The sequence below is a fragment of the Globicephala melas genome, chromosome 4 (genome assembly GCF_963455315.2).
Source record: "Globicephala melas chromosome 4, mGloMel1.2, whole genome shotgun sequence".
In the NCBI taxonomy this organism is placed as follows: domain Eukaryota; kingdom Metazoa; phylum Chordata; class Mammalia; order Artiodactyla; family Delphinidae; genus Globicephala; species Globicephala melas.
Genome location: NC_083317.1, coordinates 66971291 through 66990041, shown reverse-complemented (window position 1 = coordinate 66990041; position 18751 = coordinate 66971291). Strand labels below are relative to the sequence as shown.

General features: G+C 38.3%; 2 protein-coding genes across 2 annotated transcripts in view; one reads left to right on the top strand and one right to left on the bottom strand.

Moving 5' to 3' along the window:
- Positions 1–507: 507 nt before the first annotated feature.
- Positions 508–16295, bottom strand: ARGFX (arginine-fifty homeobox). Its single transcript, XM_030864340.3, is given in 4 exon segments — positions 508–565; positions 567–910; positions 1755–1939; positions 16187–16295. Coding segments are annotated over 4 exon segments (696 nt in total).
- A 691-nt stretch (positions 16296–16986) lies between these two features.
- The window catches only part of POLQ (DNA polymerase theta), a 114547-nt gene continuing 112782 nt past the window's right edge, over positions 16987–18751 (top strand). The window contains exons 1-2 of the mRNA XM_030857808.2: positions 16987–17167; positions 17635–17814. Coding sequence (XP_030713668.2) covers positions 16987–17167; positions 17635–17814 — 361 coding nt within the window. The remainder of the gene's footprint in view (positions 17168–17634; positions 17815–18751) is intronic.

Below are 18751 nucleotides of genomic sequence, written 5' to 3'. Positions count from 1 at the left end.
AAAGTCTGTTGAAAATGTAAGTTTATAAACCTGCTGACATTAAAAGTGGATGACCCCTAAATGCTACTGACCTTTTAAAAAGTCAAAGATAGTCTTGGGAAGAGGGAATTTTGCAGTCTCATTGGCCATCAAAGGGACTAGGAAGTCCTCTCCAGGGAGAGTTGTGGGGCTGATTGTGTAGTACTGGGCTATACTTGCGGGAAACTCCTAGTTTTTACAACATTTCCATGGAAATCCAAGTAACACTGAGCCAGATATTTGGGTTAAAAGCAGGCAAAGGAAAGAGCATGTACAAGATGCAAGAAGATCCTTTTTCAATACTGTCTGATATTTATTAGTACTTTGATCAGCAACCTCCAAAGTGTGCCATACTGAAGGGGTTCTGGAATTCCAGGCTGTTTCTTAGACTGTAGGCTGCAAAGCTCCAGCTTGTCATACTGAAGCAGGTTTGCCCAGGAGATAAACCTACAGCTGGATCAGCAAAGAGGCTAAGAAAGGAACTCTATTCTAACTGGGCTTTGTCGGTGAGAGATAATGATACAGAGAATGGAAAGAAGAGCTGGCTTCTTTCAGGAAAACTGTACAGTTCCATGATTTGTGCTATGTCATAGGCATCAGAGTACAAAGCAGGAACTGAGGCCACTAGCCTCTCCAACTGAGGATCTTGCATTTGGACATCACTTGTAGCAATCTCAGTGATTATAGAGTCCCTTGCCCAATGGAAAGGGTCTAAGGGCTGAGATGAGTGGGAGCTATAAGAATCTGAAACTGCAGGGAGAAAAGAATGAGGACTGGTTGATGCTGTGGGCACATTCTTGGCTGGAAGGACCTGGTTCGGTGGCTTCAGTGATTGCTGCTCTTGTTGCCACTGCTGCTTCCTCTTTTTGAACTGCCGATTCCTGAACCAAATCTGGGAGTGGGGGAAGAGAGATTATGGTCTGTTACTGGAGAAGGAGTTTGAGGCTTCTCCTGGGTGAAAAAAGTCAGATTATAACCCTCATGTCCTCTCCAAATCACTATGATACTGAGTTCTGAGAGAGCAGAGGTAGGTATGAATGGAGTCAATAGGAACAATGAGGGATCAAGGCTGGGCCCCAGAGGAAAAAGAAAGAAAAAAAAGGAGGGTATGTCTCAGAGGTTGTGCTGGGGGTTCAGAGAAAGGGTCCTGAACTCTAGAGAAGAGAAGGAAGTTCAGGGATGTAGGGAGAGGTGGAGAATTTGAACTAAGGGATTTTCAAGGATTATTTTAGAAGGCCTCTTCAGTGAACAATATTCTAACAAAAATTTGGGGTCTTAGCAGACTCAGTTGTTGGAGAAGTTACTTGTCTGTTGGTAATAAATGATTACCAGATTAGTCTGTTGTGAATAAATGAGTGCAGGGTTTTGCTAGAGAAGTTCCTAAGTAAGAAGTCTGTCAGGATGAGAGTCATTTCTCTAATTTGAGCTCTTTTGTACCTCTGGAGTTCTAATTCCAGTTATACTATGTATTATCTCCATGACCCAGTCACTTGGCTCCCGAAACTCACTTTTCCACATCCTCTAAACTGGGTGATAATAAAGCCAGCATATACAATGTGCCCAGCTCAGTACTAGCACACAGTAGGTACTCAATAAATGAAGTGTTACTACTTCATTGTGTTACAATGAAGTAACAATGTTACTTCTTCATTGTGTTACAGAGGGAATTTCCAGGCTGAATGGTAGAATGTAATTTGGATGGGGGCTCAAAGCACACCTCAGAGGATCAGACAGACCTTTATTGGTGACGCTGGTAGGTTGAGTTTTAAAGCAAGTTCTCTCTGGAGGTTTTTATCTGGAAACATATTGCAGCTAAACAGAGCCTCCAACTCTTCATGCTGTGTGTGTGTGTGTGTGTGTGTGTGTGTGTGTGTGTGTGTGTGTGTGAATGAGGTGCGTTCATGAGGCTTCTTCCATTTTGCTGTAGAGCAGAGATGGAGAGGAGGTGGTTACAATCCCCTTCCCACTCAGATCCCCAAAATACCACAACTGTGAATTTCCCATGTCTTCCCCCCAACCAGGCTTGGAATCTAGGAGATAAAGATCCCAGGTCTTGACTCTAGGAGGCTGAGCCCTGTGTAGCAGCACTCTGTCCTCTGTTTTCTGAAATTTAGTTTGTCCCTGCTAGGAAATGTTACCTCTTCAATTTTCTCTGTACCCAGTCTGTCTACCCTGCCTAACCTTAGGACAGTGGACAGTGGTTTCCCTTGTCTTCTTTTCCATATTTTGTTTCTTTTAGAAACTGGGAAGAAACCTCATGTCCCTGTGCCTGAATATATAACACACTCTTCAAAATGGGTTTCCTTTTCTCATTTATTTATTCAGGAACCTAGTCTATCTCATCTAGAAAATGGGTTTTTTCTTCTCCAGGCTTTCTGAACCTCTATTCTTTGCTCTTCTGAGAAAAGGTTCATAAGAAATGAGACATAACTAAATATGTGGAGACAATTGAAAAATTATGGAATATTTTTAAAAATGGCAATGGAGAGAAAAAGGAAATTTTCTAAGAAAATACAATTACCAAAATTTGCTGAAAAGGAACTTCAGACACTGAATGGACTAATAACCATTAAAAGAACAAGTAAGTTATAGAATTCAAGGCAATGTTGTGCTAATTCTCCTGCTATATGCCCATTTCAGTATAAGGAAGAAGAGTCTTCACTTGGTCCTCACTTCTGTATTTGAAGTTCCTAACACCAACACTAAAACCAGACAAGAATATACACTACCAACAAAACTATAAAACTAATGCTACTTATGAACACACACAGAAATAACTTTTACACATATATTTAATATAATCACATATTTAAATGTACATATTCCTAAACTTATAGTATCTAATTTATTTTTGAAGTTCATATATATTTGAAATCAAATATATAAAATATTAATTTATAATTATTGATTTTTTTCTACTCACATTTTACAAAAGTATTCTATTCAAACTGTTTGCATTTACTTTAAATAGCCATATCTTCATCAACACTCTGATCCTCTTCTTTTTTTCTTTTTTTGGCCATGCCACGCAGCATTCGGGATCTTAGTTCCCTGACCAGGGGTCGAACCCTTGGCCCCTGCAGTGGAAGCACGGATTCTTAACCACTGGATAGCCAGGGAAGTCCCCTGATCCTATTCTTTTAATTAAATAGTGTAGTTTTACCAGGCATATAATCTTTACTTTGAAATAAGTTTTTTGTGATACAGCACTTTCGGAATACGTTTATGAAATGCTGTTACTAGGAATTTTGTTTTAAGTTACAAGAAACTTATATAATATTAAGATAACTCTTTTGCCCCCACATTCATCCTGTAAGGGTGCATTTGCAATCTCTACAACTTACTAGTTACCATATTGCTTTAAAACAAGACAATGTTTTATTCATGTATTTGTGTTGTCATGTATGGAAATAGTACAAATTTGAAACCATCCTTGTTCCCCAGCCACCCAATTACTCTCTAGAGCTCTTTTGTATAGTATAGTAGCCACTACCCAACATGGCTATCAAACACAAAAATGTGACTAGTTCCACCAAGTACTGAATTTTTAATTTTATTGAATTTTAATTAATTTAACTTTAAACACTGGTTTTCAATCCAGTTATTGGGAAGCTTTTTAATATGCTTAGAACAACTTGCATATGTGAATCTACTCTTTCAACTGTAAATTTTATGAGCTCTAAATGCAGAGTAAGTATTTCTGATGAAAATTTAGCATTTACATTGAGATATGTTGGTAAGTGTGAATTTTTCACTGGATTTCAAAGTCTTGATATGAACAAAAGAATGTTGGGACTTCCCTTGTGGTCCAGTGGTTGAGACTCCACGCTTCCACTGTAGGTGGCACAGCGCAGGTTCAATCTCTGGTCGGGGAACTAAGATCCTGCATGCGGCACAGTGAGGCCAAAATAAAATAAAAATTAAATTAAAAAGAATGTAACTATCTCATTGGATTGTATATTGTCTGTTTAGCAGAAATGTTACAAGTTAAGATGTTAAATCCTATGTGATATATACAATGTCTGATTTAATTATGTATTAAAAATAAAGGTAAAGGCTTTAAATTTATTATCTATTTGTGTATTAAACACAACATATGAAAGTAAATTAAATAAAAAGCTCACAGGTGATAAAAAAGGAAAAGACTAATCTTTGTGTATGTATTTACCTTTTTACATACTCTTAAATTATTATCAGCTTGCTTTTGTGTTTATTTGTAATATTATCCCTTTTAGTAAGGTTATAACAATTTTTTGCCTCAAAGATTTATGCCTATATCTTGGTGTAAGAACCAGACTGTTCTGACACTTCCTTTCTTGTGTTTATCAAATGGATCTTGAAGCTGCTGATTGTCTATGGCTTCCCACTTATCTGTGCACAAAGATGCAGAAGGAAGACAGCAAGGAATCATCAGGGCTTAAGAAGATGAGAACCCCCCAGACATCAACAGGTATACACTGGAAGGTTCATCAGACCATTCTGCGAAAAGTCATCTGTGAAAAGATGCTTTTAGACATACAAAAGTTGAAATAATCCATTACCAGCAGACTTGTACTATAGGATATGTTAAAGATCATCCTTCAGGCAGAAGGAAAACATCATATATCTGAAAGGATTTGCATCTGGAATATATAATAAACTCTTGTATCTCAAAAATAAGAAGACATATATTCCAATTAAAAATCCTTTAAACCTAATTAATAGATTTGAGTAAGCTTTTCACCAAAGAAGATATATAAATGAAGATGCGGAAGAGTGTGGAGAAATTGGAACTTTCATACAGCAATTGGAAATTATAGGTGGAACTGTTAAATGATATAGCCACTTTGAAAAACCATCTGGCAATTTCTTCCTAGGAATCTACCCAAGGGAATAAGAACATTTATCTATGCAAAGATGTATACCCAACTATTCATAGCAGCATTGTTCATTATTGCCTAGTTGGTAACAATCTAAATCTCCTTATTGAATGAAGACACCAACTTTTTGCATTCATACAATGCAATACCATTCAGCAATAAAAGTAATGGATTACTGATGCATTTTATACAACATGAATGAACCTCAAAAACACTATGCTAAATGAGATGTATACTTGCTAAGATTAAATGATAGACCCATGAAATTATACTATTCTGTTGTGGTTTTGTTTTTTTGTTTTTTGGCCATGCCATGCGGCTTGTGAGATCTCAGTTCCCCAACCAGGGACTGAACCTGGGCCACAGCAGTGAAAGCACTAAATCCTAACCACTACACCACCAGGGAACTCCCCTCTTTTTTTGTTTATATTTTCTATATAATAAAAAGTGGAAATAAGTAAAAAAATGTAAACTTCAGCAATTATTTTTTCAAAAAGGAGAGAGTTTCACCCTGAGATGGAACTTTGATGAGTAGGAACTATGTTTGTTAAGATAAGTGGCTAGAAGTGGAGTGGAGATTCAGTAATCTCTGAATCATTTATGTTTAATAGTAGAAATTTTGCTTATCAACTGTACTTTTCTAGGAATGTGATCATGAACAGTTTAAACTCTTCACCTCAGTTTCATCAATGCAATCCCTATGAAACTACCACTGGCATTTTTCACAGAACTATAACAAAAAATTTCACAATCTGTATGGAAACACGAAAGACCCTGAATAGCCAAAGCTATCTTGAGAATGAAAAACGGAGCTGGAGGAGTCAGGCTCCCAGACTTCAGACTATACTACAAAGCTACAGTAATCAAGACAGTATGGTACTGGCACAAAAACAGAAAGATATATCAATGGAACAGGATAGAAAGCCCAGAGATAAACCCACACACATATGGTCACCTTATCTTTGATAAAGGAGGCAGGAATGTACAGTGGAGAAAGGACAGCCTCTTCAATAAGTGGTGCTGAGAAAACTGGACAGCTACATGTAAAAGTATGAAATTAGATCACTCCCTAACACCATACACAAAAATAAGCTCAAAATGGATTAAAGACCTAAATGTAAGGCCAGAAACTATCAAACTCTTAGAGGAAAACATAGGCAGAACACTCTATGACATAAATCACAGCAAGATCCTTTTTGAACCACCTCCTAGAGAAACGGAAATAAAAACAAAAATAAACAAATGGGACCTAATGAAACTTCCAAGCTTTTGCACAGCAAAGGAAACCATAAACAAGACCAAAGACAACCCTCAGAATGGGAAAAAATATTTGCAAATGAAACAACTGACAAAGGATTAATCTCCAAAATTTACAAGCAGCTCATGCAGCTCAATTAAAAAAAAACAAAAAACCCAATCCAAAAATGGGCAGAAGACCAAAATAGACATTTCTCCAGAGAAGATATACAGACTGCCAACAAACACATGAAAGAATGCTCAACATCATTAATCATCAGAAAAATGCAAATCAAAACTACAATGAGGTATCACCTCACACCAGTCAGAATGGCCATCATGAAAAAATCTACAAACAATAAATGCTGGAAAGGGTGTGGAGAAAAGGGAGCCCTCTTGCACTGTTGGTGGGAATGTAAACTGATACAGCCACTATGGAGAACAGTATGGAGGTTCCTTAAAAAGCTAAAAATAGAACTACCATACAACCCAGCAATCCCACTACTGGGCATATACCCTGAGAAAACCATAATTCAAAGAGAGTCATGCACTAAAATGTTCATTGCAGCTCTATTTACAATAGCCAGGACATGGAAGCAACCTAAGTGTCCATCAGCAGACGAATGGATAAAGAAGATGCGGCACATATGTACAATGGAATATTACTCAGCCATAAAAAGAACGAAACTGAGTTATTTGTAGTGAGGTGGATGGTCCTAGAGACTGTCATTCAGAGTGAAGTAAGTCAGAAAGAGAAAAATAAATACCGTATGCTAACACATAAATATGGAATCTAAAAAAAAAATTAAATGATCATGAAGAACCTAGGGGCAAGACGGGAATAAAGATGCAGACCTACTAGAGAATGGACCTGAGGATATGGGGAGGGGGAAGGGTAAGCTGGGATGAAGTGAGAGAGTGGCATGGACATATAGACACTACCAAACGTAAAATAGATAGCTAGTGGAAAGCAGCCACATAGCACAGGGATATCAGCTCAGTGCTTTGTGACCGCCTGGAGGGGTGGGATAGGGAGGGTGGGAGGGAGGGAGACGCAAGAGGGAAGAGATATGGGAACATATGTATATGGATAACTGATTCACTTTGTTATAAAGTAGAAACTAACACACCATTGTAAAGCAATTATACCCCAATAAAGATGTTAAAAAAAAACACAAACATAAACGTAAAACAAAAAATGAAATAAGAAACCTAAGCCCTAATATCAATAATTACATTAAATATATATGGTCTAAATATGAAAATTTAGAGACAGTGAGTGGCAGAGTAGGTGGGGAGGAAACGAGTCAACTGTATATGCTATACAATAAACTAAGTTCAAATATAATTACATAAGTTGGTTAAAAATAAAAGGATAGAAAAGATAAAATGCAAACATTAATCAAAAGAAAGTTGGAGTGTCTATCTTAATATCAGATGAAGTACAGAGCAAAGCCAAAAAATTATCAAGGACAGAGAGGGACATTACATAATGATAAAAGGATCAATATACCAAGAAGACATAGCAATCCTAAATGTGTACATATGAAACAACAAATGTGAAGCAAAAACTGATAGAGCTGAAAGGAAAAATAAACAAAACCAGAATCATAATTGGAGACTCCAACATCTCTCTCTCACTAACTGACAGAACAACCAGATGCAATAATTAATTCCCTCAAAGGATTGTAGTAAAGATTTATGGAACAAACGCCTGAGACCTTCAATACTCATCAGCAGGATATACAAAGTCAACCATAATAGACATGATCTCTGACTTTATGCAGATTATGTCTAGTGGGGAAGACATAATTAAACAGCCAGGTTCAAGTGTGGGTAAATGGAGTAGTGGAAATTCAGGCTCCTATGGGAGTTAAAAGGACTTCTTTTCTTTGGGGGGATTTTATTTAATTTATTTTTTTTATACAGCAGGTTCTTACAAGTCATCCATTTTATACACATCAGTGTATACATGTCAATCTCAAACTCCCAATTCATCACACCACCAACCCCACCCGTCGCTGCTTTCCCCCCTTGGCGTCCATACGTTTGTTCTCTACATCTGTGTCTCAATTTCTGCCATGCAAAATGGTTAATCTGTACTATGTTTCTAGGTTCCACATATATAAGTTAATATGTGATATTTGTTTTTCTCTTTCTCTCTTACTTCACTCCATGACAGTCTCTAGATTCATCCACGCCTCTACAAATGACCGAATTTCGTTCCTTTTTATGGCTGAGTAATATTCCATTGTATATATGTACCACATCTTCTTTATCCATTCATCTGTCGATGGGCATTTAGGTTGCTTCCATGACCTGGCTATTGTAAAGAGTGCTGCAATGAATATTGGGGTGCATGTGTCTTTTTGAATTATGGTTTTCTCTGGGTATATGCCCAGTAGTGGGATTGCTGGGTCATATGGTAATTCTATTTTTAGTTTTTAAGGAACCTCCATACTGTTCTCCATAGTGGCTGTATCAATTTACATTCCCACTAACAGTGCAAGAGGGTTCCCTTTTCTCCACACCCTCTCCAGCATTTGTTGTTTGTAGATTTTCTGATGATGCCCATTCTGACTGGTGTGAGGTAATACCTCCTTGTAGTTTTGATTTGCATTTCTCTAATAATTAGTGATGTTGAGCAGCTTTTCATGTGCTTCTTGGCCATCTGTTTGTCCTCTTCGGAGAAATGTCTGTTTAGGTCTTCTGCCCATTTTTGGATTGGGTTGTTTGTTTTTTTAATATTGAGCTGCATGAGCTGCTTATATATTTTGGAGATTAATCCTTTGTCGGTTGATTCATTTGCAAATATTTTTTCCCATTCTGAGGGTTGTCTTTTCGTCTTGTTTGTAGTTTCCTTTGCTGTGCAAAAGCTTTTAAGTTTCATTAGGTCCCATTTGTTTATTTTTCTTTTTATTCCCATTACTCTAGTAGGTGGATCAAAAAAGATCTTGCTGTGATTTATGTCAAAGTGTGTTCTTCCTGTGTTTTCCTCCAAGAGTTTTATAGTGTCTGGTCTTACATTTAGGTCTTTAATCCGTTTTGAGTTTATTTTTGTGTATGGTGTTAGGGAGTGTTCTAATTTCATTCTTTTACATGTAGCTGTCCAGTTTTCCCAGCACCACTTACTGAAGAGACTGTCTTTTCTCCATTGTATATCCGTGCCTCCTTTGTCATAGATTAAGTGACCATAGGTGCGTGGGTTTATCTCTGGGCTTTCTATCCTGTTCCATTGATCTATATTTCTGTTTTTGTGCCAGTACCATATTCTCTTAATTACTATAGCTTTGTAGTATAGTCTGAAGCCAGGGAGTCTGATTCCTCCAGCTCCGTTTTTTCCCCTCAAGACTGCTTTGGCTATTCAGGGTCTTTTGTATCTCCATACAAATTTTAAGGTTTTTTGTTCTAGTTCTGTAAAAAATGCCATTGGTAATTTGACAGGGATTGCATTGAATCTGTAGATTGCTTTGGGTAGTATAGTCATTTTCACAATATTGATTCTTCCAATCCAAGAACATGGTATATCTCTCCATCTGTGAGTATCATCTTTAATTTCTTTCAACAGTGTCTTATAGTTTTCTGCATACAGGTCTTTTGTCTCCCTAGGTAGGTTTATTCCTAGGTGTTGTATTCTTTTTGTTGCAATGGTAAATGGGAGTGTTTCCTTAATTTCTCTTTCAGATTTTTCATCATTAGTGTATAGGAATGCAAGAGATTTCTGTGCATTAATTTTGTATCCTGCAACTTTACCAAATGCATTGATTAGCTCTAGTAGTTTTCTGGTGGCATCTTTAGGATTCTCTATGTATAGTATCATGTCATCTGCAAACAGTGACAGTTTTACTTCTTCTTTTCCAGTTTGTATTCCTTTTATTTCTATTTCTTCTCTGATTGCCGTGGTTAGGACTTCCAAAACTATGTTGAATAATAGTGGTGAGAGTAGACATCCTTGTCTTGTTCCTGATCTTAGTGGAAATGTTTTCAGTTTTTCACCATTGAGAATGATGTTTGCTGTGGGTTTGTCATCTATGGCCTTTATTGTGTTGAGGTATGTTCCCTCTATGCCGACTTTCTGGAGAGTTTTTATCATAAATGGGTGTTGAATTTTGTCAAAAGCTCTTTCTGCATCTATTGTGATGATCATATAGTTTTTATTCTTCAATTTTTTAATATGGTGTATCACATTGATTGATTTGCATATATTGAAGAATCCTTGCATCCCTGGGATAAATCCCACTTGATCATGGTATATGATCCTTTTGATGTATTGTTGGATTATGTTTGCTAGTATTTTGTTGAGGATTTTTGCATCTATATTCATCAGTGATATTGGTCTGTAATTTTCCTTTTCTGTAGTATCTTTCTCTGGTTTTGGTATCAGGGTGATGGTGGCCTCATAGAATGAGTTTGGGAGTGTTCCTTCCTCTGCAATTGTTTGGAAGAGTTTGAGAAGGATGAGTGTTAGCTCTTCTCTAAATGTTTGGTAGAATTCACCTGTGAAGTCATCTGGTCCTGGACTTTTGTTTATTGGAAGAATTTTAATCACAGTTTCAATTTCAATACTTGTGATTAGTGTGTTCATAGTTTCTATTTCTTCCTGTTTCAGTGTTGGAAGGTTATACCTTTCTAAGAATTTGTCCATTTCTTCCAGGTTGTCCATTTTATTGGCATAGAGTTGCTTGTAGTAGTCTCTTAGGATGCTTTGTATTTCTGCAGTGTCTGTTGTAACTTCTCCTTTTTCATTTCTAATTTTATTGATTTGATTCCTCTCCCTCTCTCTCGATGAGTCTGGCTAATCATCTTTGTTTATCTTCTCAAAGAACCAGCTTTTAGTTTTATTGATCTTTGCTATTGTTTTCTTTGTTTCTATTTCATTTATTTCTGCTCTGATCTTTATGATTTCTTTTCTTCTGCTAACTTTCGGTTTTGTTTGTTCTTCTTTCTCTAGTTCCTTTAGGTGTAAGGTTACATTGTTTATTTGAGATTTTTCTTCTTTCTTGAGGTAGGTTTGTGTAGCTATAAACTTCCCTCTTAGAACTGCTTTTGCTGCATCCCATAATTTTGGATCGTCGTGTTTTCATTGTCATTTGTTTCTAGGTATTTTTGATTTCCTCTTTGATTTCTTCAGTGATCTCTTGATTATTTAGAAAGTATCATTTATCCTCCATGTGTTTGTGTTTTTTACGTTTTTTCCCCTGTAATTGATTTCTAATCTCATAGGGTTTTTTTCTTTTTTTTTGCGGTACGCGGGCCTCTCACTGTTGTGGCCTCTCCCGTTGCGGAGCACAGGCTCTGGATGCGCAGGCTCAGCGGCCATGGCTCACGGGCCCAGCCACTCCACAGCATGTGGGATCTTCCCGGACCGGGGCACGAATCCGTGTCCCCTGCATCGGCAGGCGGACTCTCAACCACTGCACCACCAGGGAAACCCCTCGTAGCGTTTTGATCAGAAAAGATGCTTGATGTGATTTCAGTTTTCTTAAATTTACTGAGGCTTGATTTGTGCCCCAAGATGTGATCTTGCCTGGAGATTGTTCCATGTGCATTTGAGATAAAAATTTATTCTGCTGTTTTTGGATGGAATGTCCTACAAATATCAATTAAATCAATCTGGTGTATTGTGTCATTTAAAGCTTGTGTTTCCTTATTAATTTTCTGTCTGTAGGATCTGTCCATTGGTGTAAGTGAGGTGTTAAAGCCCCCACTATTATAGTGTTATTGTCGATTTCCTCTTTTATAGCTGCTAGCAGTTGCCTTATGTATTGAGGTGCTCCTATGTTGGGTGCATATATATTTATAATTATTATATCATCTTCTTGGATTGATCCCTTGATCATGTATTGTCCTTCCTTGTCTCTTGTAACATTCTTTCTTTTTTTTTTTTTTGCGGTACGCAGGCCTCTCACTGTTGTAGCCTCTCCCGTTGTGGAGCACAGGCTCCGGATGTGCAGGCTCAGTGGCCATGGCTCACGGGCCCAGCCGCTCTATGGCACGTGGGATCTTCCCAGACTGGGGCATGAACCCGTGTCCCCTGAATCGGCAGGCGGACTCTCAACCAGTGCGCCACCAGGGAAGCCCTCTTGTAACATTCTTTATTTTAAAGTCTATTTTATCTGATATGAGTATTGCTACTCCGGCTTTCTTCTGATTTCCATTTGCATGAATATCTTTTTCCATCCCCTCACTTTCAGTCTGTATGTGTCCCTAGGTCTGAAGTGGGTCTCTTGTAGACAGCATATATATGGGTCTTGTTTTTGTATCCATTCAGCAAGCCTGTGTCCTTTGGCAGGAGCATTTAATCCACTCACATTTAAGGTAATTATCAATATGTATGTCCTTATTACCATTTTCTTAATTGTTTTGTGTTTGTTTTTGTAGGTCCTTTTCTTCTCTTGTGTTTCCCACCTAGAGAAGTTCCTTTAGCATTTGTTGTAGAGCTGGTTTGGTGGTGCTGAATTCTCTTAGCTTTTGCTTGTCTGTAAGGCTTTTGACTTCTCCATCGGATCTGAAAGAGATCCTTGCCGGGTAGTGTAATCTTGGTTGTAGGTCCTTCCCTTTCATCACTTTAAGTATATCATGCCACTCCCTGCTGGCTTGTAGAGTTTCTGCTGAGAAATCAGCTATTAACCCTATGGGAGTTCCCTTGTATGTTATTTGTCATTTTTCCCTTGCTGCTTTCAATAATTTTTGTTTGTCTTTAATTTTTGCCAATTTGATTACTATGTGTCTCAGCGTGTTTCTCCTTGGGTGTATCCTATATGGGACTCTCTGCACTTCCTGGACTTGAGTGGCTATTTCCTTTCCCATGTTAGGGAACTTTTTGACTATAATCTCTTCAAATATTTTCTCGGGTCCTTTCTATCTCTCTTCTCCTTCTGGGACCCCTGTAATGTGAAAGTTGTTGCATTTAATGTCGTCCCAGAGCTCTCTTAGGCTGTCTTCAATTCTTTTCATTCTTTTTTCTTTATTCTGTTTCATGGCAGTGAATTCCACCATTCTGTCTTCCAGGTCACTTATCCATTCTTCTGCCTCAGTTATTCTGCCATTCATTCCTTCTAGTGTATTTTTCATTTCAGTTATTGTGTTGTTCATCTCTGTTTGTTTGTTCTTTAATTCTTATAGATCTTTGTTAAACATTTCTTACATCTTCTCGGTCTTTGTCTCCATTCTTTTTCCGAGGTCCTGGATCATCTTCACTATCATTATTCTGAATTCTTTTTCTGGAAGGTTTCCTATCTCCACTTCATTCAGTTGTTTTTCTGGGTTTTTATCTTGTTCCTTCATCTGGTGCATAGCCCTCTGCATTTTCATCTTGTGTATCTTTCTGTGAATGTGGTTTTTGTTCCACAGGCTGCAGGATTGTAGTTCTTCTTGCTTCTGCTGTCTGCCCTCTGGTGGATGAGGCTATCCTGCATCCCACGTTTCTGATCAAGTGTATTTTCCAGCTGTTTCTATTTTTGCCAATCACTTCCACTCATGTGAGAAGCACATAGTTTTTTTTATTGCTTTTTTCTTCCAGTTTTATTGAGATATAATTGAAATACAATACTGTATAAGGTGTACAGCAGAATGATTTGACTTACATACATCATGAAAAGATTATCACCATAAGTTAATAAATATCCATCATCTCATATAGATACAAACAGAGAAATAGAAAAAAAGTTTTTTCTTGTGATGAGAATTCTTAGGATTTACTCTTTTAACAACTTTCATATGTAACATACAGCAGTGTTAATTATATTTATCATGTTGTACGTTACATCCCTGAGAAGCACAGAATTTATTTAGTCTGGTTAGATGTTTCTGTTTTAGTCAATTCACAATTTAGTTTGTGTAAATTTCATTTTTTCATATAACCTCTGCAATTTCAATGGATAAACCACTCTTCATTATTTGTGCAACTTACTAAAATAATCAGATGACATCTTTGAAGGTACATCAATTGTTATTGAGTTTCCTTTACTTCTGTCTTTAGCAATATTAGGCCAAACAAGAAACCACTTCTAGAACAGCACATTTTCCTTAAAATTCTGGATGTTATATAAAAAATACTTGCTTTAAAATTCATGACTAAACTGGTAAAATCAGAGATTTCCTTGTCAGTCAAAAAATTTGACATTTGACTCCTTAATAAAAGGAGTAAGTAGAGAAGTGAAGCGTTAGAATCAGAATTTTTCATAGTGATGTCTGCTGATCCCTGGTGGTCTAGAGTATGGATTTTAATGGATTATGTGTTCTGGGGGATAGGAATCTGGTGTTCCTAGCAGGGTGGGTGGTAAGATCTAAAATCCCCTGTATAAAGCCAAAACCCCAAAACGACAGCTCCCTCAGAAAGTAAAGCAGAGAAATATCTCTTCTGAACATTGAGATGGTGAGTGTGGAAGCTGTCCAAATCTGGCTCTGGTGTCTAACATTACTACTTCCATATCTTAAAAAATGCCAACCCAGAGATTACATTTAAAATGGGCCAGAACTGATATGTCTCCCAGGTAGCTGACAGAAATATATTCAAAAAAATTTTCAAGGTCTTTAATGCAGACCTTAAGGAATTACCACAGATACAATTCCAAGGAATCCAAGCTTACAGTTAAAAGACAGGTGGGAAATACTTCAGGTGTATTAGCTTTAATTATTATGGTAACTATTAGCACAAAAAATGTTTAACATTTTTGAGAAGTAACCTTCTCTTTTCTATTTTCTAAGAGTTTTTTTTACATCTTTATTAGAGTATAATTGCTTTACAATGGTGTGTTAGTTTCTGCTTTATAACAAAGTAAATCAATTATACATATGTTTCCATATCTCTTCCTTCTTGCATCTCCCTCCCTCCCACCCTCCCTATCACACCCCTCCAGGCGGTCACAAAGCACCAAGCTGATCTCCCTGTGCTATGTGGCTGCTTCCCACTAGCTATCTATTTTACATTTGGTAGTGTGTATATGTCCATGCCTCTCTCTTGCTTTGTCACAGCTTACCCTTCCCCCTCCCCATATCCTCAAGTCCATTCTCTAGTAGGTCTTTGTAAGAGTTTTTTTTAAAATTAGAAATTTATGTTGAATGTTTGAAGTACATTGTAAATTTTAAAATATTCTCTAGGTTTTTTAGAAGGATGACACAAACCATGCCTTTCAATTTCTTCGTAATTATTTTTCTCACTTGATTATAGTTCACCTAATAAAAATAGAATAACTTTGTGACAGAGATTTCTTTGGTTTATTCTTTTCCCATCGAAGTGCTGGATTTATATTAGAAGCAATATTAGAATATTTATATAGCACTTTCTCTGAAGAGCACTTATTATGTGGTAAGCACTTTACACCTATGACTATCTTAGTGCTAATAATAACCAAATAGTTGTTACTCTTATTATCTCCATCATATAGATGAGGAAAAGGAAGCTCAGGGGGTTAAGCAAAATCACACAGCTACTAAGTCTTCAAACAAAGACTGATTGGCTACAGAGTTGCTGCACTGTTGACCCCTATGCTACACTGCATCTCTGAAAGATCTTCCATGACTACAATCTAAATTAGGATCCTTTTATATCTTTGATAGCACTCTATTCTTTTTTGCCTGAGCAATAGTACAATTTAAAATTATCAATTAATTAATTAGTTTAATGTCTGTCTCCTCTAGTCTCTTTCACTTTGAGAGCAGGAGCCATTTCTTCCATTTCCCTGCCATATACCCAATGCCTAGCACGTAGTAGACGCTCAATAACTAGTTGAGTGAATGATTGCAAGAAAGGTTAACTAAGAAAAATGTTTCCTTCATGGAGTAATGTCTCCATCTTGTGGAATTTTAGAATACTGTCCAAAAAATTTTTCTTTTAACAAGGAAGGTTTCACAGGAGAATTGATTCTCCTATTTCCCAGACTACAAGTCCGGGAAATATGAGAATTTTTGTTGTTGTTATTGGACTGGTCCTTTTGAGACTTTTAGAGCTGTAGAAAAGCACCACCCCTTCAGGGCAGGCCTTTCCCTGACTAGATTTGCTTGGTGAAACGAATTGTGCAACTGGGTAATTAACTGGCATCAGTTTAAGTCCAGAACTCGTTTGATTCTACCTTGCCAAAGGTAGAGCACAGATCCATTAACAAACTCTTGGCTCCGAATGATCACTCGGGCACATCCAGAGCCCCTTCTATGCAGCGTTCTACTACCTAAGAGGTCCATCGGCCGCAGTCCCTATCTCTCCATCACATATTCCTCACAGCGTATGATGGCTAAAGTAGAAATTGTGTACAGAAATAACCTCTGCCCTACCATCTGTAAATCAGTTATACATATACATATGTTCCCATATCTTGTTATAAAGCAGAAAGTAAAGCAGGAGTAAATTGCACTCCATTCTAAATCCTAAATTTTACTTGTATAATATTTTGCACATATAATTTGTAATAATTGTTTTAAAAATACAATATGTTAAATAGAGCTACTTCTCTACCTATTATGGGCAGTTCATTTTATGAAGTTAACATAAACTTGCTATTTAAACCAGACATGGACAAAAAGAAAAGGAAAAACTTTAAGCCAGTATGATTATAATTGGAGATTATATATACTGAGTCTGGTTTTTCCCCCCGTTTAATCTAGGTCCAAGTCGGGTTCTCTTTCACTATCCGACAACCGAGGTTACAGGCCGGAGGTCTACGACACCAGCGAGAGCCCCTCCTTCCCCACGATTCTATGGTCCTCAGGTTACTCTCGTCACTGGGAACTCTATGGTTCCGGGGCGGGTTGGGAGGCCTGAGTTTGAAAGCCGTGGCGGGAAGATGGCAGCCGCACCTGTCGCCAACTTCCGTTTCTTCCGAGCGGGAGGACGCTGGGACTGTGCCTTTCCCTGAATGGCCGAGAATATTTAGCGATGAATCTGACGCGCTGGAGTGGGAAACGACGACGTTCAGCACCAGGCTCAGACTTCTTTTCGGGAAGTGGCGGTGACAGCAGTGACAGCCCCCTGCTCCTCTCGGGGCCGGTGCTGAGCCCGCCCCCGGGCCTGAGACGCAGCCTGAAGGACCGCGGCCGCCCGCCGGCCAGAGCTGCAGGTACTCCCAGGCACTCCGTGGGCAGCGGGCGAGGTAGGCAGCTCAGCCGGGCCAGTCGTCGGGAGGTGTCCTCACCGCGCGGAGCTCGCGCGTTTGCACGGCCTGCTAGGCTTCTACTCCCCTTTCTCAGTTTGTGACTAGGATCTGGTGCGGCACGTCACTTTCTATTGACGTGGAAGAGCTTTCAGTCCATATTCAGCGACTGTCTTCAAGTGGTTTCTGGATCTTTTCGACCTTTATTTACAGAAACAACTTACTAGCTGGCCAAATCTCATCACCTGTAGGGAATTCACTCCTAATAGTGCCCAGTGCTCCTTACAGATCTTTATATTGTATGTGTTTTATGTCAGGATGTACTTTAAATAGCCTCTTTACAACACATAGGAATCCCAAAACACAGTGGAAAGCAAATTACTGAAGTCTTATGTTAGAACTAAATTTAACTATTTCCTTTTTTTTCCTAAAAGGGAAATGCAAGCAGACGTTTCCTGACGATAAAGTAGACAAGCTGCTATTGGCAAATTGGGGGCTTCCTACAGCGGTTCTGGAGAAATATCACAGTTTTGGTGTAAAAAAGATGTTTGAATGGCAAGCAGAGTGCCTTTTGCTTGGACAAGTCCTGGAAGGAAAGAATTTAGTCTATTCAGGTATTCAAATTTGTGCAAGTTAATTTCTCTACTATTTTTAAGACATTATTAATGTAAAGGACACTCTATTGAGGTAAGGTGGGTGAGAGAGTGCTTTATAACTAGAGAAAGTCTTAAAATATTTGAAAAGCAGAGTTTCATCATATGCATACTTAAATTATGAAAATTCCATTAGATGGTAGGGTGGGGGAAGGCAAAAACCGAACAATTTAAACAGAATTATCTGCCTACCATTCCTCTCAAAAAACATGTGTCCCAGAGCTTCCCTGGTGGCGCAGTGGTTGAGAGGCCACCTGCCGATGCAGGGGACACGGGTTTGTGCCCCGGTCCGGGAAGATCCCACATGCCGGAGCAGCTGGGCCCGTGAGCCACGGCCGCTGAGCCTGCACATCCGGAGCCTGTGCTCCGCAACAGGAGAGGCCACAACAGTGAGAGGCCTGCGCACCGCAAAGAAAAAAAAAAAACAACAACAAAAAAACATATGTCCCAGAGTGAGTGTGCAGTATGAGATGTAAATGTGCTCTTCCCACAGTTGATCTCAGTTGCTTTTCAGTGTGTGAACATTTTATGTTATATGTTTATAAATTGACCTGCTTATACAGGATTGTATATACAAAACCCTATGTAATATACTTTATGAAAGGTTTATATGGGCTTTCAAGAGCAACTTTGACTTACATAATTTTTAACCGTCTGTGCTTAGTATACTGACTTTAGAATCTAAATCTACTTGGTAAGATGTACGTCCTTTGTATCAGTTTTCTCTGAAATTGTGAGTCATCCAGATTTTCATTATGGCTGCCAAAAATGATTAGAGAGTTAACTATCAATAGATATAAGTTCAGGCTGTTTACTGACTGTGTAACCTTGCAAATTAGTTGAGAGAGAGAAGCAGAGGGAGGGAGGGAGCGAGCGCCTACGCGCACAGAGAGCATGA